This window comes from Odocoileus virginianus, chromosome 6, assembly GCF_023699985.2.
Source record: "Odocoileus virginianus isolate 20LAN1187 ecotype Illinois chromosome 6, Ovbor_1.2, whole genome shotgun sequence".
NCBI lineage: Eukaryota > Metazoa > Chordata > Mammalia > Artiodactyla > Cervidae > Odocoileus > Odocoileus virginianus.
Genome location: NC_069679.1, coordinates 26,466,371 through 26,494,163, shown reverse-complemented (window position 1 = coordinate 26,494,163; position 27,793 = coordinate 26,466,371). Strand labels below are relative to the sequence as shown.

The 27,793-nt window shown below is 40.3% G+C and overlaps 2 protein-coding genes across 2 annotated transcripts in view; one reads left to right on the top strand and one right to left on the bottom strand.

Moving 5' to 3' along the window:
* The window catches only part of NUSAP1 (nucleolar and spindle associated protein 1), a 28,948-nt gene extending 13,253 nt beyond the window's left edge, over positions 1–15,695 (bottom strand). The window contains exons 1-6 of the mRNA XM_020877543.2: positions 15,395–15,695; positions 9,979–10,047; positions 8,820–9,014; positions 7,339–7,498; positions 3,622–3,723; positions 2,664–2,773 (exon numbers count right to left, since the gene is read on the bottom strand). Of these exons, the coding sequence (XP_020733202.2) occupies positions 2,664–2,773; positions 3,622–3,723; positions 7,339–7,498; positions 8,820–9,014; positions 9,979–10,047; positions 15,395–15,487 (729 nt within the window). The 5' untranslated portion in view covers positions 15,488–15,695. The remainder of the gene's footprint in view (positions 1–2,663; positions 2,774–3,621; positions 3,724–7,338; positions 7,499–8,819; positions 9,015–9,978; positions 10,048–15,394) is intronic.
* Positions 15,696–15,782: 87 nt separating this feature from the next.
* On the top strand, positions 15,783–27,718 carry OIP5 (Opa interacting protein 5). The gene is made up of 5 exons (XM_020877550.2): positions 15,783–16,182; positions 16,396–16,462; positions 18,346–18,468; positions 20,635–20,716; positions 25,228–27,718. The coding sequence occupies exons 1-5, from the start codon at positions 15,864–15,866 to the stop codon at positions 25,321–25,323; spliced, it is 687 nt and encodes a 228-aa protein (XP_020733209.2). The 5' UTR covers positions 15,783–15,863; the 3' UTR covers positions 25,324–27,718.
* The last annotated feature ends 75 nt before the right edge of the window (positions 27,719–27,793 follow it).

Genomic DNA, 27,793 nt, shown 5'->3' with positions numbered 1-27,793 from the left:
CACTCTCCAAAGGACCAACCCCCAAACATATCAACTGTTAAGAAAACCATATTAGCTATGGTGAAGTCACTATCATTGTTTTTTATTTAGTCTCCAAATAGATCATAGCAAATAGCCCATCTCATCAGCTAATTCCTGATTAAACAGTGACACTGGGGTGGGATTTGTAGAACTAAACTCATTCAGATGGGACTGTCAGCTAAGTAACAAGATAAGCTACTCATTTATTGAATACATCTTCAAGGCTACACTCAAGTTTATGGTTAAAGCAGATGTTCTGCCCTTAACTTTTACCTAGAAAATTAATTCATCCATATCATGTGTACAGAAAGCTTGACTTTTATTTTTTATTTTTTTTTATAGTGAACCTTCTCTGTGTCAAAAGCAGCGCCCATACATTATTACCTTAAGCCGCCGAGAAAATCCTTATTCAAAAGAAATCAGACTCACAGTGTTGATGAGGAGAAAGCATGGAGTCAGGGGCCTGAGAACAAGGGACTGGAAGCTGGCTTCCCGGGAGCTGGTGCAGGGAGAGGCGTGAATCTCGGGGGCGGGGACTCAGCATTCATTTGCATAACCAGAACGCATTGCGCTCAATACAGTTTCAATTTACTATTTCAATTTATTGTAGATTTCTGTTATACATAGTATTTCAAAGAATGAGCCTTCATCCACGTATGTGAAAAGATCTGCTGCAAACTCTTGACCCGGACTTGTGCTTGATGTGCCTCGCCCTCCTGTGTTAGGAGTGAGTTTTCCCTCATCCGTATGTGCACGGGCTCCGTCTACTATGGTTAGGGTCACTCTTGCCTGTGTTCAAACCGAGTCTTGGTCTTATACATGAGATTCGGTTAGGTAGGGTCAGAGCTGGAAAATAAGTGTGTTCAACCTAATTTTTGGAGGTCTCGTGAGATTGGACAAGACCAACATTGTTGTATGCAAAAACAGACCTTGTGGAGTAAAAGTTTTGAGGCAGGGTGTTTTCTGAGGTTCGTATACTTAACAGCTTTCTCTGTGTTTATCTCATGAAATCATGAGGTTAGGCTTTGGCCTGCTCGGTTGACTGTCAGTCGTGTCCCACTATTTTGTAACCCCGTAGACTGCATGCAGCACTTCAGCTTTCCCTGTCTATCACCCGTTCTCAGAGGTTTCTCACACCCATGCCGTTGCCTTTCAGATCAAGGGCATGAGTAAGAGGAAGCTCCGAGAACGGGTGACAGACAGGGAAACCCGAAGTGCCGCAGTCCACGGGGTTAAAAAGCTTGACTTTTAATAAAAAGTTTTTAAGTAGACTCAGCTTCATGGTAAGGAAAATGAGTGGCTCTCTTTCCAGGCATATTTGCAGCTAGCTCATGCCTATGCAGAGAAAGAAGCTATCTACTTTCTGTAAAGCATCAGCAGGCCACTCCCCTTCTCCCTACCTCCCTTCCCAGGATGGGCCTCTTGTCCCAGTATTCAGTAATGAATGCTGTGATACTTAGTGATGAATGCTGTGAAACTTAGCCCTTGTTAAAATTTAAAAGTCTTCTTATGGACATACTGAGTATCTCTTCTCTGGATTGTCCACCCATGTTGTTAGATCAGTATGAAGGGATAGAGATGTTTAATGCCTTGACTTGGTGATGCTGCTGCTTGCTAGAAGGTTGATAACACTGTCTTCAACTGTGGTAACAGTGGTTTTATAAACACTGTTCAAGTGAACATTTATTATCCAAGATTAAGTCTCTAAGAACCACATGTATTTTTTTGTTTGTTTTTTTAATTATCTAGAGCTTATTATCCAGTGCATTTCCCCACTGCCATGGGTATCAGAAAGCTTAAAACTCAACTCAATAATTGATATAGCAGACACTGTACCTGCTAACAATGCTCATTTTCTGCCCTTTTAAAAACAGCTTTATACTGTTTTGTGCTGTAATACCACAAACTGGCTCAAATTCTTTGAGAAATAGGCAGGTTATTATGTATTATTAAATTAAAAAATGTTTCCCATCCAAATGTGAGGCACCCCTTTAACAACAGATACCATATAAGACAGTAACATCAACTTCCTAGGATGTTATTAATTCACTCCTCTTCTGCTAACTCAACCTCAGGGTTGACTTCACCTTCTCTTACTCAAAGGAGTTCAAGTCCAGCACTACCTGGTCTGAAGGCCCCCAGTCCAGGGAGCTCAGTTATGACAGTAAGCCTTCAAGCTAGCCACTGTTAGTCACCCCTTTTCCCTTTGAGTTAAGGACAGGAAAAGAAGGTGGTTTCAGCCATAAATCAGTTTTTCCCCATCAAAAGTGATAGGCACAATGCCTGATTGTGGAAAACAGAGTAACTTATTGCTATTTTGGAATTCTTCCTTTCTTTTGTACTTTTTTTTTTTTTAACTGTTTACTTTAAATATTTTTCTATTTTAAGAATTTTAAGAAGCTATATTTTCTTAATGTTTTTTCTTTCTTTTTAACTTTTTTTTATAGTGAAGATTCACTGCTTTATCTGGAGGGTTTTGAAAATTCTCAAAAACAAATTTAAAATAAAAAAGATATATTAAACTCAAATCTATTCCAGTAATAGAATAATAGAAAGCCAGTTGTATTAACCATGCTATGTAATACACAGTATCAACATTAAAATCAAACAGTACCACTAAGAACATAATTTTATCAGCATACCTTCAGTTCATTAAATGAATTGTGTTCTTCAAAATATTTCTTTTTTCTCTCAACATATTGATCAATGGACTCCATTTCCTTAAAATGAGCCTCGTGAAGCTTCTTAAAGTCTAGAGTATTTTCCCAAATGTGAAAATTAATAACAAGACAAAATCCATTTATTCACCTTCCTTATGTTAATCTGTTAACATTTATTCTCATCTCAGTATTCCTAATATTTAACTTCAAACATCATTTTTGCTGAAATTTTAATTTCAAAACATTTAGTTTTTGGAAACTCAGGAGAAAAACATATTCATCTTATAAACTATCAAACACTGACAGTCTCTCCATTTCACTGCCTACTGACATCTTGGCTTAGTCCAGAGCATAAGAAAAGATTAACAGATTTGTCCTCCACCTCACCAATTAATTAATGGCCTTTACTTAAATTTGACATTTTATAATGCTAAGAAGAGAAGGGAATGCTAAGAAGAGAAGGGAATTTATAATGCTAAGGAGAGAGGGAATGGCAACCCACTGCAGTATTCTTGTCTGGAGAACCCCAGGGACAGAGGAGCCTGGTGGGCTACAGTCCATGGGGTCGAAAAGAGTCGGACATGACTGAGTGACTAAGCACAATGCTAAGAAAGCTCTATGCCAAGGGTTGGCAAATTTTGTCTGTAAAGGGGCAGACAATAAATATTTTATGCTTGACAGCCACACACAATGTAGTCTCTGAGTTATGTTCCTTCTTTTATACAATGCTTTACAACTGTAAAAGACATTCTTAGCTCAAGGGCTGTAAGACAGGCCAAGATGGGCAATAGTTTACCTCTGCTCTGTGCTATTCTAATTAATTATATTCCCACTAAGCATAATAAGTAATAGAATTTCTAATACATGCTGAGCAGCATTTTAAGTATTCTAAATATACCTACAATCAACATTCTATGTGCCAGGCAACAGAGTAACTTACTTGGAGTAGTGCTTGCAGTTTTTTTGTTTCTTCCAGGTTTGGAAAACCCATCTGTGTAGAGAGACTTCTTTCTTTTTGAAGGTACCCTTGGATCTTCATTATCTGAATCCAGAGATACAGAATTAGTGAAAGATTTCTAAAAATTATTCCCATGAAGAAATGTAACAAACTAACACTGTAAAGCAATTATACTTCAATTTAAAAAAATAAGTTAACATGAAGCATTTTCATGTGCTAATCTCTGACAAGATTGTGGGAGAAATAGTATGTAAGCAGCACAGAGTTATAGCATCACCACAATTAGCAGACAGAAATTTTGTGCTTCCTGTATAGCTTTATAAGCCTATCAGAAATTTAAAAACACTTTTCCAGAACTTTTGCTATGAACATGTCTAGTTGTTTTAACGAGAATGATAAAAATCACACTACCCCACCAGCCTAAGAAACACTATTATCATTCTGGCATATTTTCTCAGGTCCTTTACTTGTATGCTTGTTTTGCTTTTGTTCTTTAAATCTAATTAAGATCATTATGTGTTTAACGGTTGCTATTTCCCTCTACTTATCTTCCACATTCTAACATCATTTTTAGCTTGAGGCAATCTACTAAATACTGTGTAAGTGACTTTTCAAGAAATGCTACTTATGAAGTCTTACATCCTTAACGTTTCCCAATGCATCTAAAAAACAAGACAAAAGAATGGATAGATAGAGCTGGAGGGGCTGCAGTGGCTTTTGCTTGGACTTTGGTCATCAAATAGGATGTGTAAAGAATCAGAGCCACTCTTCACAGCATGATTATAAATGAAAATATAATAACTACAACAAAGGAACAACCTAACAGACACTTCCATAACCAAGTGATGCACGTTAACAAGACTAGTCACAGGACAAACCAATACCTGAGCCCTCTGGGGTGCTGACTATGAAGGACACTATGTCCTAGTTGGTGGGATTCCTGCCAATAGGGCATGATCTGATTCTAATCATCAACAACATTAGACAAACTAAGTCAGAGGACCCAAGAAACTGTCTGTATTTTAAAAACGTCACGCACTGGGAGACAAAGGAAGGCTGCGGAACTTCCAGATTAAAGTAGTTTAAAGAGGCACGGCAAGGAAATGCCAAGGATGAGCCTGCCTTTGTTTGAAGGGACACTGCTGGGATGAAATCTAAATCAGGTCTGTCTAAATAAGGTTACTTATGAAGTCTCATACTTTCTAGCCTCAGGATCCCTCTGTACTCTCAAAAATTAAGGACCCCAAAGAATTTTTGTTCATGTATCAATATGTACCGTACTAGACTTAAAACTAAGACATTTAAAGATATTTGATTCACTAAAAATAGACCCAACTATACCGTAATATAATTAAAAATGACTAAAGTTTCTAAATAAAAAAAATGAGTTGAGTGGTTATTTTCTCTTTTCTTTTACAATTTCTTTAATAATAAAAGGCAGCTGGATTCTCTCATCTGCTTCTGCATATACTTGTGATATATTGTTCTGGCTGAAGTAATATATGAAAGCAAATTTTGCCATATACAGCTATGTGGTTGAAAGTGAAGACTATTTAATGGCCTTTTAAGATAACTGTGGATATTCTTCTTTGATACTATACCAAACCTTGACAAGTGGTTGTTTGTTAGAGGTTAACTATCATGTGGAATATGAACTGCACTCTGTACATTTGTGAGAAAAAGTCCTTATATTTTAAGAAACACACAAATATTTAGGGGTAAAAAGGCACATATCTGAAACTTACTCTCAAGCAGTTTATGAAAAAATGTATACAACACATATAAGTATGTATATATGTATATATGTAGAAGAATAAAGCAAATATGGCAAAATATTAATATTTGGAAAATCTAGGTGAAAGATATATAGGAACTCTTGTTACTGTTCTTACAACTTCATGTCTAGAATTATGTCTAAATAAAATTTAAAAAATTCCTCTCACCAGAAACTACATGATCCGATTTTTCTCCTTTAAACAGCCAGCACTTCAGTGGGCAAACCTGACTTACAGGATCTACCCTCATTTTTCCCATGCCTTCAAAACCGGGTCCCAGAGGTAAGTCTTCTCGACAACATGCTTGGTGGAATACCAGACATTTGTAATTCTACACCCCCTCTGACTCTGTCATATTTCTTTACATTCCCCTCATCTCAAGATTTCAAAGTGGGTTTATGAGGCATATGCATCAGAATTACCTGGGGATGCTTATTAAATCTGCAGAATTTCAAGCTCACCTCAGACCTACTGAATCAGAACCTCTACTCCTTTAATTTTCTAAATTTAGTAACACATTCAAAATGCTGGGGAAGATGGGAAGGCTCAGCATTAGAAATTCTGCATTAGACTGCCTAGTGGAATGAGTGGATCATTTCTCTCTCAGTCCCCTCAGGCAAACATCAGGTCCCAGACAAACTGCTGGGATGAAGCAAATACTGAGACACTGCTGCAACTGGCAGGCTTCCTAAGGGATGAAATCAGAAAGCACCAAGTCCTATTAGGTAAAAGGGAACTGAAGATTTCTGGCCGTTTTTTTTTTTTTTTTGGTGGCCACACCATGAACCATTGGGGATCTTAATTCCCTGACCAGGGATAGAACCCACGCCCCACTCAGTGGAATCAAGGAGTCCTAACCACTGGACTGCCAGGGGTGTCTTCTGGCTTTACTGAAACAAACATTTAGTTGAGAAAGTTTAGAGAAGAAGTTTTCAGGTTACAGACTAAGTAAAATATACATTTATCATAATAAAACACTCACACTGCTGGGAAGGTAGACCATGAAGATCCCTTTTAATTGTCCTACTTGAGGGAGCTAACAGGCCTTTGAATCTGTCTCTGGAGCAGGCCAGAAGGAGCTAATCAGCAGAATGTGGGTTCCCCTCATCCCGCCTAGAGATTAACTGCCTGAAACTTTCCAGCTATCACTCTTACTCTGGTTTCTACCAGTTGTTAAAGGTGACCTGATGGCCTGCTATACCTGGTTCTAACTTTTGCTCTCACTGCAAAACCCTTGAAATTCTATATAATGGTATATTGGGTGGAAAGGTTTTCCCAAAAGAGATATGCTGAAGTCTTAATCTCTAGTAACTGTGAAATGACCTTATTTGCAAAGGGTCTTTGTAGATGTAATCAACTTAAGCTGAGGTCACTGGGATAGACCTGGGCTTCCCAGGTGTTGCAGTGGTAAAGAATCTGCCTGCCAATGCAGGAGATGCAAGAGACACAGGGTTCGATCCCTGGGTCAGAAGATCCCCTGGAGAAGGAAATGGCAACCTGCTCCAATATTCTTGCCTGGAGAATCCCATGTACAGAGGAGCCTGGTGGGCTACAGTCCATGGGATTACAGAGTCGGACATGACTGAGTGCACAGACACACACAAGCCAATATAACTGGTGTCCTTTTAAGACAACATAAAGAAAACGACACACAGAGAGAATACCACATGACGAAGAGGCAGAGATTTAGCTGCAAGCCAAGGTCTATAACCATCACCAGAGGTACAAAGCTGCCAGGAAGGATTCTCCCTAGTGTGGAAGAGAATGGCCCTACTGACACCTTAATTTTAGACTCTAGCCTCCAGAACTGTGAGAGAATAAATTTCTAAGTTGCCCAGTTTGTGGCACTTTGTTAGGGCAGTCCTAGTGAACTAAAGCACAGTCACCCTAGCAATTTTAGATTTTTTAAAAATGACTTGCATACCATCCAGTCCACGTTTTCCCGAGGACACTGCATTCCCATCTCCTTGATTCTCTTTTGGTGGAGAAGGACTTTCTACAGCAGTTCTGAGAACCTGGCTTTCATGCTTTTCTTGATTCTGGGATTCAGTAGGGCCACATATTTTTATCTCTGAATGATTCTGCTACAAATTTTAGAAAGAAATAAATGATTTAAATGACAAGTAATCACATTTGAAAATTGCCACGAGTAAATCTGAAAAGGTCTCATCGCAAGAAAAATCTAACCATGTGAGGAGATGGATGTTAACTAGACACTATATACTGTGAAATGATCACCCCAAATATTGAATCATTACATTGTACACCCAAAACTGATAGTGTGTTATGTGTTGATTATACCTCAATTAAAAAAAAATATCATTAGGGACTTCTCTGTTAGTCCAGTGGTTAAGAATCCACCTTCTAGTCCAGGGGACATGGGTTTGATCCCTGATGGGGGAACGAAGATCCCACATGCTGCAGGGAAACTAAGCCAGTGAACTGCAACTGAAGAGCCTGCAAGTCACAACAAAGATCCAGCACAGCCAAAAGAAAAAAATTATATCATTAAAAAAAAAAAATCATCAAAAAGATAAAAAATAAAAAAAGTTATATCATTAAAAACACCGTTATAGTCAGACGTTAAAAAAAGGAAAGAAAAAAGTAATCACTGTCTTCCAAAGATACTTACCAAATTGAGGGGGAAAAGGAGTTAAAGGAAGAAAAGGAAGAGACTAAGCTTCTTTTGAATGGCAGATCAGGTTCTTTGCCTCACCACGTGTTGTGAGAATGTGCATTTGGGCACAGGAGAGACTAGGGACAACTGGAAGGCATACGTGGCAGGGGAAGCTCTCCGAGGGAGGAGAAACTAACAGTGAAAGACCTGGACAGGTCAACGAGTAAGGTCTTACACAAAGCTAGAACACAAAAGTTAGGACCATCTTGTAAAAGTTACATTTGAATGAAAGGATAATAAAACCAGAATCCTCTCAAAGCCGGTGGGAGAAGTGCCTGGAATCTCATGAGGACACTGCTCAAAGACCAAGCTGATCACCAGGCCCAGGACAAGTTAGGAAGGAGGAAAAAAAAAAATTGTATTTGATACTGGTATCTCTTTCCTTATTTACTATACACCTTACTTAAGTAAACACTTAATGAATTTCATTCCTATTTATTTAACAAACATTTAATTTGAACTTAATACTTCTATTTTGGCTGCACCCCACAGCTAATGGGATCTTAGTTCCCCAACCAGGGATTGAACCTGGGCCCTCGGCAGTGAAAGCATGGAGTCCTAGCCATTGGACCACCAGAGAAGTCCCTGTGCTTAGTACTTAATAAGTACTTCCTGAGTGCCAGTCCCTGAGGTGTGATGATAAAGCCAGACTAGGGTCTGAGCTCAGAGCAGTGTTTACCATCACCTGATATCACAAGTGAATAAGAGAAAGCTCCCTGATAATATACCAGATTGGGCACAGGTGGTAGCTTCTTTGCAGTTTGCGCATTTCCATTTGCCTGCCAGTCAGGGCTCCTGTGGACAGTCTGACGCCTTCCTCTGGTTTTGGTGACATGGTCATCCGGCTCCCTCTCAGCGTGTTCCTGGCTGCTGGTCTGTATCTCAGTCTCATCACAAGAGAATGCAGAAGTCGGAATTTCATCCTGGAAAAAAGACATTAATCTGCCATGTCCCATGCATACAGTTACAATGCTCAGGAAGAATCAGAATTTAAACTGAATAAAAAACATAGCACATATGCAACAGATAATTTTAAAACTCTCCAGCATGAAATTATAGGCACAGTGAAGAATTACAAAGTATTCAAAAAGAAATAATCACACTTAACCCAAGCTAAAAAAAACTAGGTTAGCAAAGCATTCAAAGGTATATTAGTGCATGTAAACAAGCAAATTATTATTACTAGTTTTTTGGCCGCACTGCTCGGCTTGCAGGATCTTAGTTCCCCACCCAGGGATCAAACCCAGGCCCATGGCAGTGAAAGTGCCAAGTCCCAAACACTGGACCACCAGGGAATGCCCACAAATTATTAAAAGTGCACGAATTAATTTATGCTATAACTAATAACAACAACAGCTAATATCATTGACCCATTTAGGTGTCAAGCCTTGTCGAAACTCTTTGGTGTGGGTCTGCAGCAGCTATGACAATCACTCCCAGCAGCAGTGGTTCATAGACTACCACAGGTCACTCTCATTGTCTCCACTGCATTTGATTCTCGTAACACTAAATTCAGCAGAGAAGATGTTATTTCCATTTCAAAGAACAGGAAACTAAGAGTCAATAATATAAGTTTTCCAAGGTTACATACACACAAAAGACAGAGCTCCTACTTGGTTTTTCTGACTTCAAATCCAGTTCCCTCCCCATTCATACAATTTGGCATTCTTTTGGCAACTAGTAATTAACCTTTGCATTTATTTGAAACATCTTGCTTAACAGAATACAGAGACAGTTTTGCCATTTATAAGAATAATAAAAGGATTTACAACTACTAATATCAATCCCTTTGGTAACAAATACCATGTCTTAAGTCATTACCAACTGTGTTTCTCACTCATTAACTGATTGTTTTGCTATTTAATAGGTGATGAAAATGTTACTTACCTGATTTTCATTTTCTTTTCTTGCTTCATTTTTAAGGTGAGTTTTTAAGGCCCTTAAGAGCTTGTCTGCCTGCAGAAAAGTGAAAGACCTTATCAGTAGAGTCAAAAAGCAAATAAGCAAGAAAGATTCATTGAACATCTCCTGTTCTTATATTCATCAAACGTCCTCTAGACAGGCTGGAGTAGGATGACCAAGATAGACTTGATTCCTGTCCCCACAGATTTCATAGCACAATGGGGAAGTCAGAGAGGAAAGTGGCAATTACAGTGCAGTGGGGTAAATGCCAGCATAAGGAAGCTTAGATGTCGTGTGAGAACACAGGTAGGTACTGTACTAGGGCTGACTTCAGTAGGTAAATGTACATGCCAGTTCTAAGATAAAGGCATGAGGTCACTAGATGCTGAGGCAGAAGAACAAATAGGAGAGTGGGAAGTAGGGAACTGCATGGGAAGGCAAGAATGAGTGCAGTTTGAAGAACTAAAGTTCAGTGTGGGCTGAGCAGGGAGCTGTTTAGATGGGCTGGTGAGAGAGACTATTGGGAAAGTGGGCCTGATCCTACCAGGCCTTATAAGACTCTTTAAGAGGATGACCTTTAAAGGCAGTCTGCAGAGTTTGTTGCAGGGCAGTCGGTTCTGCATTTTTTGGGGTGATGACTCTGTCTGCACAATGTGCATGATACATTTGACGAGGGTAGGATGGAAGACAGGGAACCTGCAAGGAGGCTGTTGCAGGAAACCAGAGACAACTGTGGCCTGAGTTAGAACAGGGCTGAGGCTACATGGACGAATTAATAACCTTCCTAGTACATAAAATCAATGTGAATGTGGGGGCTGAGGAAAAGGGAAATTTTATTACACCCAGGTTTCTGGCTTGGGTACCTGGTGAAGCACATGTGTGTGTGGTGGTAGCGGGGGGAGGTATGTGGGCAGTCCCTAAAATGTGTGCGTGTGTTAGTCGCTCAGTCGTGTCTCTTTGTGACCCCATGGACCGCAGCCCGCCAGGGTTCCTCTGTTCATGGAATTCTGCAGGCAAGAATAGTGGAGTGGGTAGCCATTCCCTTCTCCAGGGGACATTCCTGACTCAGGGATCCAACCCAGGTCTTCTCCATTACAGGCAGCTTCTTTACAGTCTGAGCCACCAGCACCACCTGGCAAGCTCAGACCCAAAGATGGAAAACTCCAAATACAGAGTCTTAGGAGGATGATTACAGGTCTCTGGGGAAAGGGAACTTCTAGTTCCTCCTTCCACCAAGGGAACCTTTCTTCCAGGTCTTTCCTGAAAGAGGAATACCAATCTGATGGGTTATGTTTTCCTGTGCTTTAGAAGCTCAAGCACATGGCTGGGCTCCCTCTTTCTACCAGCCATGCAGATTTCCTTCTCAAGGGGGGCCCAGCTACCAGTCTCTGTTCTCTGCTTGTACCGTTTACAACTGGCCACATGTCCAGGCAAGAATGGGTTTCCCTGGTGGCTCAGTGGATGAGATGCAGGAGACATTCGATTCCGGGAGAAGGAAATGGCAGTCCACTCCAGTATTCTTGCCTGGGAAATCCCATGGACAGAGGATCTGGCAGGCTACAGTCCAGGGGGTCACAAAGAGTCGGACACGACTTAACAACTGAACAATAACACCAACCAGGCAAGAAAGGCAGATATCCCAGTTTAGTTTGAGCTTCTGGGCACAGGATAGGCTGTGCTTAGGCTGTGAGTTTTACCTGAAGGCTCTGCATCAAGGTATCAAGCACCATGTCAGCTAGTAGTAATAAAGGAACATACTCTTTTCTCCTTGTTGCTTCTTGAAACTCTCTTGGGAAGTGGGTGAATTGGTAGGACAGAATTAGGCACTCTTGGTTCTTCTGACTTATTTTCCCCTCAATCACTTTACTGAGGTATAACTGATATTGTTGATATTTAATGTATACAAATTGATATGTTTGTGTGATAAGTTGCTTGGTCGTGTCCAACTCTTTGTGACCCATGGTCTATAGCCAGCCAGGTTCCTCTGTCCATGGGATTGTCCAGGCAAGAATATTAGAGTGGGCTGCCATGCTCTCCTCCAGATCTTCCCAACCCAGGGTTCAAACCCGCATCTCTTACATCTCCTGCATTGGCAGATGGGTTCTTTACCACTTGTGAACCCATCTTCACTACCATACCATTATCATCTCCAGGTTTCCTACTGTTCTGTTTGGATTCTGTGGGTTTTGGTTTTTTTGGAGGTAAGAGCATTTAACATAAGATCTATTCTCTTGGGACTTCCCTGGCAGTCCAGTGGTTAAGATTCCACACTACATTGCAAGGGGCACAGGTTCAATTCCTGGTCAGGGAAGTAAGATCCTCATGTCGTGTGGTTCTGCAGGGAAAAAAAAACTATCCTCTTAGAAAATTTTAAAGTGTTGTTAAATCTGTATGCTGCACAGATTTTCTAGGACATCTTAAAATGCTGTGAAAGGACTTCCCTGGCGGTCCAGTGGTTAAGAATCTGTCTTGCGATGCAGGGGACTCAGGTTCAATCCCTGGTCCAGGAACTGAGATCCCACATGCCACAGGGCAACTACTGAGCCTTCAGGCCACAACTAGAGAGTCCATGTGCAGTAACGGAAGATCCCACATGACACAATGAAGATTCTGATAGAGCTAAAGAAAGAAAGAAATTTTTTAAAAAATGCTGAGAAAACCTCAAACATGAAACAATGATGAAATGAGGAGCCTGTGGCAGAGGCAGGTGCTCTAGCAGCTGCAAGCCACAACTACTGCGTCTCTGTGCTACAACTACTGAAGCCTGTGTGCCCTAGAGCTCATGCTCCACAATGAGAAGCCACTGCAATGGGAAGTTCACGCATCGCCACTAGAGAGTAGCCCCTGCTCACCACAACTAGAGAAAGTTGTTGAGCAGCAACGAAGACCCCAGCACAGACAAAAGTAAAAATAAATAAAAATTAACATAAAATGTGATTGTGCACATTATGGAAATGAGCCAGCAGACTAAGAGAAACTGATGTAGCAGAGAGGAATAATTGCAGGAGTTGTAGCCCCAGAGAGGGCAATGGGATCTCTAGCACAAACGGCCAGGCTTCCCTTAGGCATAGCCTTTTACTATAACATATAACAGGTGGGTCTGGGGATGGAAAGATGAGGTAATTCTCAGCTTGACTGCATCTGTTTTTCCATGACCTAAGAGGAGAAGTCATCAAGTGTTGGAAGGGAGCCAATTTGAGATAAGATTGGAAAGAATTATCCTTAATAATGGGAAAATTAATAACTACCAAAGACATGTAGGAGAATCAAATAAATCATAAGTTAAATTCATGGTCACATTTAAATTAAGCACAGTGAACAAAGTTAGATGATCTTCTCCAGCGAGGGTCAGCTGGTTAGTACAAGTAAGAATTAAGCGTATAGCTGGGTTTAACCAGTTGTGGAATTTTGCCAGGAGAGGGAAGGGAGCTGCAATAAAGTGGAAAGAGCAGAAGTCTTTATAATCTAAGCTTGTAATAGTGAGAAAAGGACCAATGGCTGTACAATAAATCTTAGTAACTGTCCCTTCCTTTTCCCTTACTATTAAAAGTAGTATCTCACTATTACACACAGAATGTATATACAACAAGGTGGTACTGTATAGCACAGGAAAGCATATTCAATATCCTGTGGTAAACTATAATGAAAAAATATATATATATATGTACAACTGAGTCACTTTGCTGTAGAGCAGAAATTAACACAACATTGTAAATCAACTCTACTTGAATAAAATAAATTTATAAAAAGAAAAGAATAGTGCTGACTGTGTGGAAGTTAGATTTTAAAAGGAGAAACTGGCTGCAGTTGGTTATGAGAAAAACATAGGTGAGACTTTCAGAAAAAGTGAAAAACTGAACCTGAGTCCCCACTTTCGAACTTGCAATAGCTCTACAGAGATCCAAAAAGTTATGGGGCCTTAATGTTAGCCAGAGCTCCAAACTCAAGTAGGAAACCTCCGTAATAACTCTTGTTAAAAGAACTACTCTCTGGTGCATTACTCTAGCACTGCCAAGAAGTGATTGTAAATCGTAGTTCTGAATAACAATCCAACATATCCCAAATAAAACGTACTGCACTTAGTGCTATAAAGACTTCCAAGGTGGACAGATGAGATCTCTGTTCAAGGCACTTAACATTCAGTAGAGAAGAGAACATAGCGATACAAATAACTAGAGTGCATGGTGGAAGCCTGCAAGAGTTCAGAAAAAGTGCTTGAAATTACACTGACTTAAAGGTGTGGAGGGTCCCTGGGATTACTGAGGCGGTGGACCCGTGGCCAAGGGAAGAAAGAGGAGGCGAAAAGAAAAGGTGCCAGGTCAGTGATGACATTTCAGTTGGACTGTGAAGAGTAAGTGGAAATTATTCATGCAGATAAAGGAGAGAGAAAGGGATCTGAGGCCAAAGGATCAGAATTAGCAAAGGCAGAAAGATGGACAAAGGTGCCAAGTGTTCACGCAGCAGTCTGGATGCTGCTGCCTTGGATAAAAGATTCCAGCCAGACTGCAAAAAAAATTAAGGGACTTAAACTAAGGAATTAAGACTTTGTTGATGAAGTATTGGGAAACCATTAAATATTAATACTATAGCTCAAAAACATCTCCAGAGATAGTTCTTTATTCTTTAGCCCCAACTGGTACCTGGGTACTGATTATTTTAGTTAATTTAACCACTTAAAATATCTGTGAGGACTGATCTAAACATTCACTCAGTTTAAATACTACAGCTTGCAGAATAAATCTCCAGAGTATACTTCAATATTATGTGGGAAAACTCCACTAAATATACAGAACAATATATACATCCAGTCCCGAATAGAACATTTTGCCCCAAACGTTTGGCAGTAACAGAGTCAAAGACCTCATCGGTTTTGAATAGAACACTACCACAACAATGACCAATAGACGAACGATCCTACTGAATCAGAGCTGAGTTATAAAAACTTATCCACGGGGGAGGTTCCCTAAAAATCACCCTTTCTTCCAGGCCTTCCATTCAAGTAGGAGGAAACTTTAGGACCTCTTAACAATTTACAGAACTGTTAGCTGTTTGGAGTTTTTCGCGACTGCCTATTAATTGGCGTTTCGATGCAGCATTCCTTTAGTTTTCTAAAGGGCCTGCGTTTCCTAACCGATGACCTGATAAATATCACAGTACTCCCAATAAAACCAAAGCAAACAATTTTGGAGGCGGGGATCTTTCTGAACCCCTGTAAGAGTCAGCCTCAACAAAGGTAAAAACTTTGACACTCTCTCGGTTTTGCACGGTTACTTGGACTCTTGGGTGATCTACCGCCCCCGGGCCAGGACAGTCGTCTCAGCCCTCGAAATTCCCGCTCGGCCCCCTCCCACAGCGTCTCAAAGAAGCCGCATATCCTAACCCCCCGTCACCGGCCCCGTACCCTCAGGTTAGCCCGGAGGCCCAGACTCTTGGCCAAGTTCTGCAGGTCACTGTACTTGAAGGAGTTCAGCTCCTCCAGGGAGGGAACAATCATGGCGAACTGCAATCCAGGCAACCACGCAGAGGTCCCGTACTTAACTCGCTAAAGCGCCCGCTCAACGCTCTGGCGCCACTCTAAGCGTTGACCAAACCGATATTTATAGAGAGTTTAAACTACGTAAGCTGCACTTCCATTGGTTAAAAATGCGTTAAAGGCGGGGTCTTTTGGTGCTGACCAATAGAATGGTTGACTTCCCTTCCACCTGACCCACGATCTCCTCCACACCTCCCCAACACCTAGGCGCCAAACGGCGTGTCCAGGCAACAAAGTGCGCGCAGAGTCCCCGGTTCACGTTGTCCAATGAGGACGCAGGAACCGAACTTGGGGCGGGGCCTGAATAGTCTGAAACGGCGGCGGCGGCTGCGGGAAGATGGCTGCTCGGCCGCGGAGGCGTATCTCTAGAATTGCAAAGCAGCCACTGGGTGACTTCTGTGATGGGGCTAAGAAGGCGATTGATGAACCTTTTACGACTTCCATGGAGTGGGACACGCAGGTGGTGAAAGGGTCTTCGCCGGTCGGCCCCGCAGGGCTGGGGCTGGAGGAGCGGCCTTCCCGCCCGCGGCTGCCGCGATGGCTGCAGCCGGAGCGGTGCGCGGTGTTCCAGTGCGCGCAGTGCCACGCCGTGCTCGCTGACTCTGTGCACCTCGCCTGGGACCTGTCGCGGTCCCTCGGGGCCGTGGTCTTCTCCAGTGAGTGAGCGCGGCGCCTTCTCACTGGGTGACTGAGAGGCGGCTGGGAGGAAAGCGGGATGAAAATCTGGAAGGAAATTAACTCCTTTGCCAGGAGCGGGGGGCGAATAACTTTTTATGATATTCGTGGCCATGATGAGCCTTTCTGGCTGGCAGAGGCTTTCCCTTTCAGTGCTTCACAGATAGCCATTCTGACCTGTGTTTGCCTTCTAGGAGTCACAAATAACGTAGTTTTGGAGGCTCCGTTCCTAGTTGGCATTGAAGGCTCGCTCAAAGGCAGGTACGTACTGAAAATTCCAGAACTGTCTCTAGTTATTCCCTGACTTTATTGAGGTTGAAGAGCGTGGGAACCGACTTGGACAAGAAGTTTTTTCCTATGTTCCACTGGGAGAAAAGTCTGTACCGTTCATACAGTGTATTTGAAGGATGCTCCGTTTATCTGATTGTCTTGTACAAGCTTGATGTTTTAATTAAATGGAAAAGATATTTGTGTAAAGGTTTTAAGATCTTCTGAGGGCCACATTTCCCTCGTGGGTTGTGCCAGTGAAGTGAATTTAAGAAAATTAAGTCTAGGAGGGGAAAAAAGGAGAAAATGATCTTTAAGTGTATAGTGAAAATCATTGTTTATAAACTACAATCATTTGACATAACTAGGACTTATACACTTGCATTAAACCTGGAATTTGTAATAAACTACAGCAGGACTAATTCTGCTGTAACCTAGGAATCTGGAGAAAAACACAGGTCGAAAGTTATGTCCTTGAATACTGCCTGGTGAACTTTGTGTCGTGTCTGTATTGTGATTTAGAAGTGACAACAAGGTACTCAGTGAATTCAGTACAGTTCAGTTCAGTTCAGTCGCTCAGTCGTGTCCGACCCTTTGCGACCCCATGAATCGCAGCACGCCAGGCCTCCCTGTCCATCACCAACGCCCGGAGTTTACTCAAACTCATGCCCATCGAGTCGGTGATGCCGTCTAGCCATCTCATCCTCTGTCATCCCCTTCTCCTCCTGCCCCCAGTCCCTCCTAGCATCAGGGTCTTTTCCATTGAGTCAACTCTTCGCATAAGGTGGCCCAAGTATTAGAGCTTCAGAATCAGTCAGTCCTTCCAATGAACACCCAGGACTGATCTCCTTTAGGATGGACTGGTTGGATCTCCTTGCAGTCCAAGGGACTCCCAAGAGTCATCTCCAACACCACAGTTCAAAAGCATCAACTCTTCGGCCCTCAGCTTTCTTCACAGTCCAACTCTCACATCCATACATGACTGCTGGAAAAACTATATAGCCTTGACTAGACGGACCTTTGTTAGCAAAGTAATGTCTCTGCTTTTTAATATGCTGTCTAGGTTGGTCATAACTTTCCTTCCAAGGAGTAAGCGTCTTTTTTCATGGCTGCAGTCACCATCTGCAGTGATTTTGGAGCCCCCAAAAATAAGATCTGACACTGTTTCCACTGTCTCCCCATCTATTTCCCATGAAGTGATGGGACCAGATGCCATGATCTTAGTTTTCTGAATGTTGAGCTTTAAGCCAACTTTTTCACTCTTCTCTTTCACTTTCATCAAGAGGTGTTTTGTCTTATATACTAGCAAATAAGGTAAATTAGTTACTCAAATGGTTTAAATAGAACTAAAACCACATTTCCTGATTCCTTATCTCTTAGAGGATAAAGGAAAATACAGTAGATGACTTGCTAGGATCATACAATTTCTTTCTTTTTCATTTTGTCTGGGTAATTTTTTTGTTGTTGTTACATCTGCAAAAAAATCCTGATTTGCATTCTATTAATAAATTGCTTAATAAGCCCTAGTCAGCTTGACTGTTTTACTTCAATTGAAAATTGACTTGATGGTGGCTAATTTATATGGTTATATATAGTTTTATATGTTTAAATGTTAATCTGGTTAGTTAGCTCTTTTTCTGCTTTTCAGATATAAATTATTTTAGGGAAGTGACAGTTGTGTATCCATGATTGCTTTTGTAGCCAGAATTCACAAAGTTATCTGTCATTTAGGGTGTAATTAACCTTTCTTGAATGTGACATTTCTTCAGTCTCATTCCTATTATAGTCTAGCTTTTAGGAATGAGTCCAGAGACGTTATTTTGTATTTGTTCTCTGATTTTTTTTGTTACTCATATCCTGTTTTTTTTTTCCTCCAGCACTTACAACCTTTTATTCTGTAGTTCCTGTGAGATTCCCATTGGTTTCCACCTATATTCTACCCATGCTGCCTTGGCTGCCTTGAGAGGCCACTTCTGCCTTTCCAGTGACAAAATGGTGTGGTAAGTAGACTTACATTTTCTTCAGCAAATAAATTTTAAAACATTTTCCAGGAAAGGCAGAATGTTTGTATTAGAGAAGATGCTAAAGCCAGGTGCTATACTGCTCTTACAAAAAAAGATGGCAATGGGACCAAAATATAGTCTCATAATATATGACTATTGTAAATGTCTCATAATACTACCATGTGTTGATAATCATACTGTGAAGATATTCTTTCATTCTAGGACCTTTTGGAAGGGAAGTTTTTGCAAAATAATGCTGTGATAAACACTTTTCAAGTTCGTACCCAGCCTCTGTTTGCCTCCCACAGTGCAGGACCTTGTGGGCATATCTGTATCCTGTGTGATACTACTCCCAGGTGATGAGATAAGGAAGAGACCTGACCTAAGTAAAAAATAATTATCATGTGGCCTTATAAAGTCAGAAAAAGTTCCCTATTGGTTGTTCCTTCTTATGAATTACTTTAGATATTTCTTATATTTCTAATTATAAATTCTACTTTTTGTTAAGCTTTTCTGTTATTTCAACAAATTGAAACATCCATCAAAGTTTTTTCATTATCATTAGAAACAAAAACAGCCATTGATGACCAGGTGCTATGCTTCCCTCAATGTGTTTTTAAGAAAATGGGATTGGAGAGTTAGGGTCATTCTCCGCCGCCCCCCGCCTTTGCGGAGGGCTATAGAACACTTCTCCCATAATTTTTGTAGGTCTTGTGAGATAAACAAGACTAACATTTAAAAAAAAAAAAAGAAAATGGGATTGGAGATGTGGAGGAGCTGAGATTTGAGTCCATGTCTTAACTCCAAAGCCTGTTTTTCCATTCATAAAACAGAAGTTTCCTTCTCTTTTTAATGCGCTTTGATAAACCCCTTTATCATGAGGTTCTTCAGTGCACATTTTTAACAGGAAATATGTTCTTGAGATGGATTGGGATTTCTTTCATTATCTAAATCATTCTTAAATAATTTTTATTTAGAATTAGGTTTAGAGATATGAGGAAAAGTATCTCTAAATGTATGCTGTTAATAACCTCAAATCTTTTTTAGAAACAGTTATAAGGAATTACTTTAGCACAGTTGTAATTGAGCTTTTGCTTAGGGAAGTAAGCTTTTAGTAACAAAAAATTTTAATGTAAATTTGAAAAAACTATTGATTTTAAGTAATGTCTTAAGTCTTTAAAATGAGGAACTGGACTCAAAGGTCAGTACATTCTTTTTGATTAAGTAGAAATCAGGAAGACTAGATACATGTATAACTAAATCACTTTGCTGTACCCCAACACAACATTGTTAATCAACTATAGTCCAATATAACATAAAAATAATAAAAATTTTTAAAAAAGACATTAGTATATTTAGCCTGAGTCTGGGACTATGATACATCTGTGTCTGTGGGTATTGGAATGAATTTGGTTGCTAGTAACAGAAAACCTAAGAGTGGCTTTAAGAACAGGGTGGGACAGTCGGCTACTCCGTGATTGTCCTAGCAGCTCAGCCATGATAGAGCTGTGGGTTAGCATCGCTGGTTCTCATGGCCTTTTTCTCTTGGATGCTGCAGGTGTTAAACATCACATCCATAAATAGTAGCATCCAGAACTGAAAGGAAAAGGATATGGAAAGTGTGGGAATGCAGGGAATAGGTCCCTTAAGCTGGGAAAGCAGCTATGTGACAGTAGGGAATAAGATTTTCAGAGTTAGCCTAGAACAGGTATGATTCATCTCTTAGGACTGGGCACACTGCTGCCCTAAGCAAAATCTGGGTTCTGTTAGCAAGAAAGCCTTGAGGAATGGCTGTTGGGTAGGCACCCAACAGTGTTTGTCACAATGTGATTACTTTCCTTCTAACTGTGCTACACAGTCTACTGGTGGTGTGTGAGGCCTACACTTATTACAGTTATTCATGTGACCCTGGTTTTCTGGCTTTAGTTTGTCCTGGGGTAATTTTGACTAGTGGATTCCAGGCTGGAAAGGGGTGAGATGAGGCATAGGGTCTCTCTGATGACTTGGTAACTGAGAATGTTTTTCCTGCGAAATACATTATGAATCTAGAAATGGGTATCAGGAAGAAGGTAATCTTTGCTTGACAGGTATGGCAAGTTTGTTTCTTTGATCATCATAACTGTGGTATGGTACTAATGTTTTCTCTTTATGCTTTCTATCTAGCTACCTCTTAAAAACAAAAGCCATCATAAATGCATCTGAGATGGATATCCACATCATCCCTCTAGCAGAAAAGGTTGCAGAGGTAAATTTTCATCATGGTTGTGTGTTTTCTTTAATATAGACAGTTCCTGATAATCTGTACCCATGAACTTAGGGATAGTGAAATGGTGGATACTCTTATAATTCTTTATACTTGGTTTGGCATTCCTTATTGAATCTGTGGTACAAAGCAAAATAGTGAAGCCATATTGTCAGGTTTGGTTCAGGAGGAGGTGGAGAGCTGCTGAGCTCCACATTCCTATTCTTCCTTTCTGTGCTGGGTATGGACTGTCATCCTTGATAAATCTGACCTCCTTGCAAGCACCTTAAGCTTAGATATCTCAGAGGAAAGAGTGTTGAAAAGCGTTATTAAGGGTTCTTATTTAAATGGGTTTTACTAGTGTTTGATGGCTTTGAGTTGAAGAAAGCAGGTTTGTTTTGGTAGCTTGCTGACTCATTCTAAATAGAAATTTGGCTATTACTTTATTACCCTCAAGAACAACCTTAGAACTTACTGTTGGTTTTGTTTTTAGCACTCTTAATAGTTTATTCCTTGGTAATTATACATTTAGTAACCAGGGCATTTATTTTTCAGAGTTTAAGTACTTTCTAGGATAGAACAGTGTTTTATTTTTCTTTTTTGTACAGTTAACTAAGCTTATGAAACCATGTTCTAAGCCAGGAATTGGCAAACTTTTTCTGTAAAGGATCAGATGACAAATATCTTAAGCTCAACCATGATGTCTCTGCTTTTCAGTTCTGCTATTGTAGCACAAAAGCAGCCATAGACAATATATAAAATATGGATATAGTTTTCTTGGAATGAAACTTTATTAAAACAGATGGGCAGCAGGTTACCACACAGTCCATAGTTTGCCAAACCTTGTTCTGAGCAACTAAGTTGGTGAGCAGGATCAGTAAATACTGTGATTAGAAATACTTCGTATGGGAGATAACTTCTGGAATGGCCTGAGTAACTCCATGGACCCCCCTGCCCAACAAAACTGCCATAATTGAAGAAAATGACAAAGAAAATAGCTACCTTAAGTCTGTGGAAATTTCCTTCAAGGAATAAAGCAAATGAAGAGATATTCAAGAAAGTCTACGAAACCTTGGTAAGAGCAGTGAAAGCCTGTGGCATTAGAGCCACAACCTGCTCCCTCTCTCCCTCCGCTGCATCTCCAGCTCAGAGGGAGGGAGACTTCATCTGGGCAGATATAGCCAACAACACGGGGGTCCTTTTCCCCTAGCTGTCAGCTTCGGGCTGTGGTATCCTCCCAGGAGGGGCAGGCTAAATATCAGCCTTTCTCATTAGAAGCTCTATTCTAGGCAAGAACGGGCATTTGTAGTCTGCAAGTTTTGCCAAAGCCACAGTAGGGTAAAAGTGCTAACCTACTGAGTCCTTTGCCCCAGCATGCTTGTAAGGCAGACACTTCATGCTGACAGAGGCAAGCAGAAAAGACCAGAAGCTACCTCTGTCCAGGACCCTGCTGGTACAGCAGAGGTGTTATTCTGAGAGACACTATCTCCACCCTAGCTTGACAGCCCATAAAAAAAGGCAGATTATTTTTTTTAAAAAAGGTAGCTGTGAATCTCTTCCAGAGATTTAACTTTATTTGGAAGAGTATGGGCATATTCAAATCTAAGGATGCTGCCCAAAACAATGGAGATTTTGTTGGTGAGCAACTAAGAAGACTGGTAGTCTGTGTGAACAAAAAGCTAAACCTTAGACAAGTTAGAAATTTATAAGAGACTCAGGGAAACAGACAGCTAAGAAGAGCCCTCTGGGGTTAGAACAAAAGAAGACTGGCCTTAAAGACTACCCATACAAATGGGTTTGATTTTAATTGGATTAGCTATGGAGCAATTTGTGTCCCAGGGCACTGTCAAAATAGATCAGTCTTGTCTGGCTCCACTGCAGCCCGCCAGGCTTCACTGTCCATGAGATTCTCCAGGCAAGAATACTGGAGTGGGTTGCCATTCCCTTCTCCAGGGGATCTTCCCAGCCAAGGAATCAAACCCACATCTGCATCGCAGGCAGATTCTTTACCCACTGAGCCATCTGGATGGAGGTAGGCAGGTGTTTAATAACCCAAGTTGCTACAATGTATTATCTGAAATGTTTGTTTTTCCAGACTTCCCTGTGGTGTAATGGTTAAGAATCTGCCTGCCAATGCAGGGGAGGTGGGTTAGATTCCTGGTTTGGGAAGATCCCACATGCTGCAAGGCAGCTAAGCCCATGCGCCACAGCTACTGAAGCCTAAGCACTCTAGAGCCTCTGCACAACTAGTGAAGTCTGCATGCTCTGGAGCTGGAGCTCTGCAACAGGAGACCACAGCAATGAGAAGCCCATGTACCACAACTGGCACTGCAGCTAGAGAAAGCTTCCCTGCGGCAACGAAGACCCAGCACAGCCCAAAATAAAAATGTCTGGTTTTAATAAAAGATTAGGAGATGTGCAAAAAAAAGTATGACCCATACAGGATAAAATACAGGCATTAAAAACTGTTTGAAAAGGCCCAGATGTTGAGACTTCACAAAGGAAACCTTCAAAGTAGCAGTTAAAAATATGTTATTGTTTTTAGTTGCTAAGTTGTATCCCACTCTTTTGTGACCCCATGGATTCTAGCCTACCAGGTTCCTCTCTCCATGAGATTTCCCCAGCAAGAATATTGGAGTGGGTCAACATTTCTTTCTCCAGGGGATCGTATTGGCAGGTGGATTCTTTGCCACTGAGCCAGGGAAGCCCTAAAAATATGTGCAAAAGGCTAAAGGAAACCATGCTTAAAGAACTAAAGGAAGGTATGGGGCTTCCCTGGTGTCTCAGTGGTGAAGAATCTGCCTGCCAATGCAGGAGACGCAGGTTCAGTCCCTGGCCTGGGAAGATTTCACATACTGTGGAGCAACTTAGCCTGTGCGCCACAACTGCTGAAGCCTGTGTACCCTAGAGCCCATGCTCTGCAATAAAAGAAGCCACCGCAGCAAGAAACATGTGTACCGCAACTAGAGGAAAGCCTGTGCAGCAAGAAGACCCTGCACAGCCAAAAATAAATGATTTTTTTTGTTTTTAGTCTTTCATACAATTTTATCCTCCCGCAGCACTGGCATCATCCGCCATTTGGTGTTTTCACAAAGAAGCACGATTTTCTTTTAAAGACTTAAAAAGAAGTAAAGGAAGGTCTGATGAGTGTCTCATTAAATAGAGAATGTTCCTAAAGAGAAAAAAGAAAAAAGAAAGCCTAAATGGAAATCCTGGAATTGTAAAGTGCAATAAATAAATGAGAATTTCAGTAAAGTGGCTCAACAACACATTTGAGCTGATTGGAGAATCAGCAAACTTGTAGACAGATTGATGAGATTTGCAATCTGAAGGGGAGAGAAAGAATGAATGAAGGAAAATAAAGTAGCTTAAGAGATTTGTTGGATACCATAAGCATGCCTAAATATGCTTCAGTAATGGGAGTACAAAAGGCAGAGGAAAAAGAAAAAATGTTCAAGGAAATAATGGTTAAAAACTACCTGAATTTGATGAAAAACAATTTACATGTCTAAGACCTCGATAAACCTCATTTATCAGGTAAGATAGATGCAGAGAACTATACCCAATATGGCAATGGCAACCCACTCCAGTATTCTTGCCTAGAGAATCCCAGGGATGGGGGAGCCTGGTGGGCTGCCATCTATGAGGTCACACAGAGTCGGACATGACTGAAGCGACTTAGTAGTAGTAGTATACCAAATACACAGCAAAAATGTTGAACATTAAAGACTGAAAAAAAAATCTTGAAAGTAACAAAAATGATTCATTATGTCCAGGGGCACCCAAATAAGATTAATGGGCTCTACAGTGACCTGCTTAAGCAAAACTTCCCGATGTATTTTGAGTATTCTTGTATTTTGAATTATAAAAAGTAGATTTGTGCTATGTCAGAAATAAGTTGGGTGTTTTCTTTTTTTTTTTTTTAAACTAAGACTTATCCATGGTAACTTCATGCAACTGGGTAACAATCATTAAGTTTGGTTTTAGATATGGCTATTCTGAGCTGGGGAAAAAAAAACAAACTACTGAAAATCATCTACCGGAAACATTTGTGCTAAACCTGACAACCAGAGCTACCTTTGAAGGCCATTAGCAATTAAAGACAGATATATGTTACTGTGAATAAGAATTTAAAAAATTCTTGCTGCTGGAAAAAAGAGGGAAAGACTGATTAACGCTTCTGTCTCCACAAGCTTTCTGATCGCACTTTATTCTTGTCTTCCCATGTTTCGGAGTTAACACTTACCTGGTGATAAGGGCTAGGAAGGAAGGATACCAGAAGTAGCAATGCTCAGCATCAGTGACTGGTCTTTTTTCACAGGAAACTTTGTATCTGTAACCTTACTGTGCTCTAGGTTTGTTGTATAAAGTCCTTTCATAATAGAACAAATGTACTTATGAAATGTGTTGTAATATTACCAGCTCCCAGTCACTAGTTTTAATCTGAAGTGGCTTCTAGAATCAGATTGAAAGTTAAATTTAAGATGCCCTGATATCTATATTTCTCTTCCCAGCTGAAAGAGAAGATAATGTTAACACATACCCGCTTAAATTCACTCATGAAAATTCTGAAGGAAGTGCCTCCTGACCAGTCCAAGCTAAGAAACTAATTCAGAATCAGAGGTTGAGGATCAGAGGCAGGCCTTATTGCTGTCTTCAACAACAGGTGCTGTTTGATCACTTCTCAAGAAACATCAAGAATGGACAGGAAATGTGGTTTATTATGTTTACCTCTAGACTAATTTTCCAAGTGATTTGTGAAGCTGTTTCTAGAAGATGAGAAACAGGAGACTTCTGTCCAGGTTTCATAGCTATTTGTCCTAATTTATTTTGGCTTCTTATCAATTTCATAATATTTATTTTTGAAAACATTCTGATTGCAAATTTAAGAATTAAGAGCCAATGTCCCATGAATGCTCTGATCTAAAGATGCATGACGGGCCTGAAAATACAGTTGTAGTTATGTTGATTAACTATTATTCCTATATGGAGCAATTGTCATATGAATACTGAGAAAGCATTTTTCTCTTACATGAAATACAAGTACATACATATTTCTGTAGGTAATGTTCAACAAGTTAACTCCATAATATATATTTATCTTGACCTTTTCAGTTTACAACTGAAAAGGAATAACAGGATAGTAATGAAAGGAATGATAAAAACACCAAATATTCACCGAATGCTATTTTCTCATTATTTTACTTTATGTAGCACTGTGATTCAATAGCTTATGATGTTATTCATTTAATAGCTATAAAATATTACGCTAGCTGCTAGAAATAAGCAAAAACAGCTATTCTGTATCTTAGGAGCTTATAATCTAGTTGGAGATGGACATTTAAATAACCACGTGAAGGCATTTAAAATTACAACTGTAGTAAGGGTTTTGAAGAAAAGGAACATAGAGCAGTAAACACATATAGCAGGTAACTGACCTGGTTTGGGGGTCAGGGAAGGTCTTTCTGTTGAAGTGTTTCAGCAGTGGTCTGAAAGATTAGGAGTTAATAAGCTTATAGAGGGAACGGCTTATATGAAGGCCCTGTGAGGCCCTTAAAAAGACATGTAGGAGTTGTAATAGTGTCCAGAAACCAGAGGCCGCAAAGCCTTACTGGCCTCCTGAAGGATATTTGTTTTTATCCCAACAACAATGAAAAGCTCTTGGAAGAATTTTAAAGGAGGAAGCCTATGACAGAATCAAATTTTCTTTTTCAGAATCTCATTATGGTTGTCCTGTGAAGAACCTAGAGGGAGGCAAGCAGACCGAGAGGGGCTGGCACTAGTACAGTCCAGTCAAGAGATGATACAGCCAAGGGGTGGTGTGCAGACAGGGTAACATGATTCAGACATGGCAAGTAGATTTAATAGCAAGTTCTTTCCCTTTTCGACTACATAAAGGGTATTTTCCTTTAAAAATATTTGAGAGGGAAAATTCCGACTTGCTTTATGCTTTATAGTTTGCAAAATTTGGTTAAGTAAGGAGGAAGCCTCTGGCAACAAACAGTACCAGAAAAGCTCTATTCCTGAAGAATGAGACCCAGTAATAGTCTCTATTGAATCATCCTGGGGTTTGTACTGTGTATGGGTATGTCTACCTCAACATATTTAATCTAAATTAAGCTCATCTTATGTAGCTATTTTCCTTAACTTTGGATTTGCTGTTTTGGTAAACTTTCAATGGAAAATTAAATGCTTGAACTTGACATCTAATTAAGATGGCTGACTTTAAATTTTTTTTCCCAAATGCAAATCACATGTTTACTCTAGAATCAAAGTCAGATATAGTAGATGTGTGTCAAAGTAAAGTACACTCTCCCTTATATTTTTGAGAGGCACAGTAGAGCAATCTGGAAGCCAGATGATTTGGATTCAAATTGTGGCTTGGGTACGTATTAGCCATGAACTTGAAGAATTAAACTCTTCTTTTAAAATAGGGGTTAAAAGCTAACTAGGGCTACAGTGAGGATTAAATGAGTTACTGAATACATCTAATGTAATTAAGAGTAGTGCTTAATAGTAAATGCTTAATAAATGCTAATTATTATAACTTTAATTCATATGGACAGACATAACAGGTTGCATTATTCTGCAACCTGCTTCTTGTATAGCACATGTCATAGTTTTCTATACCAGGCCTCACCAATTACTTAACACTTACATATAATTCAGTCATATGAATGCATCAGAATTTAACCATCCCTATACTGGACCCTTGTACATGTCTTTTCCTATCTGTCCAGGTTTTTCTGTAGGAACAATTCCTAAAGTGAACAGAGTCAAAGGGCATGTTCATTTACAATTTTGGTATATGCCTTTTATAAATGTTGTATTAATTGTATTATTAATTGATAATCACAAATGACTGACTTTTAAACAAGCTTTAGTGGTATAAGAGCTCCTCTGGGAAGTCTAACATCAATGACTGGCTGATATTAATAGACTCTGTAAAGATATCATTTAGCATTGTATATATGTTGAATAAAAGTATTTTCAAAATTCCATGTACTTAAGACTTCCCTGGTGGTCCAGCGGTTATGACTCTGTGCTTCCACTGTGGGGGACATGGGTTCAACATGCCAC

Bases quoted from the DNA above. Each gene is read 5' to 3' on its own strand.
- OIP5 (XM_020877550.2), top strand. From the start codon at position 15,864: ATGGCTGCTCGGCCGCGGAGGCGTATCTCTAGAATTGCAAAGCAGCCA. The intron at 16,183-16,395 runs GTGAGTGAGCGC...TTTGCCTTCTAG, and splicing joins CGGGGCCGTGGTCTTCTCCA to GAGTCACAAATAACGTAGTT. The intron at 16,463-18,345 runs GTACGTACTGAA...TTTTTCCTCCAG, and splicing joins GAAGGCTCGCTCAAAGGCAG to CACTTACAACCTTTTATTCT.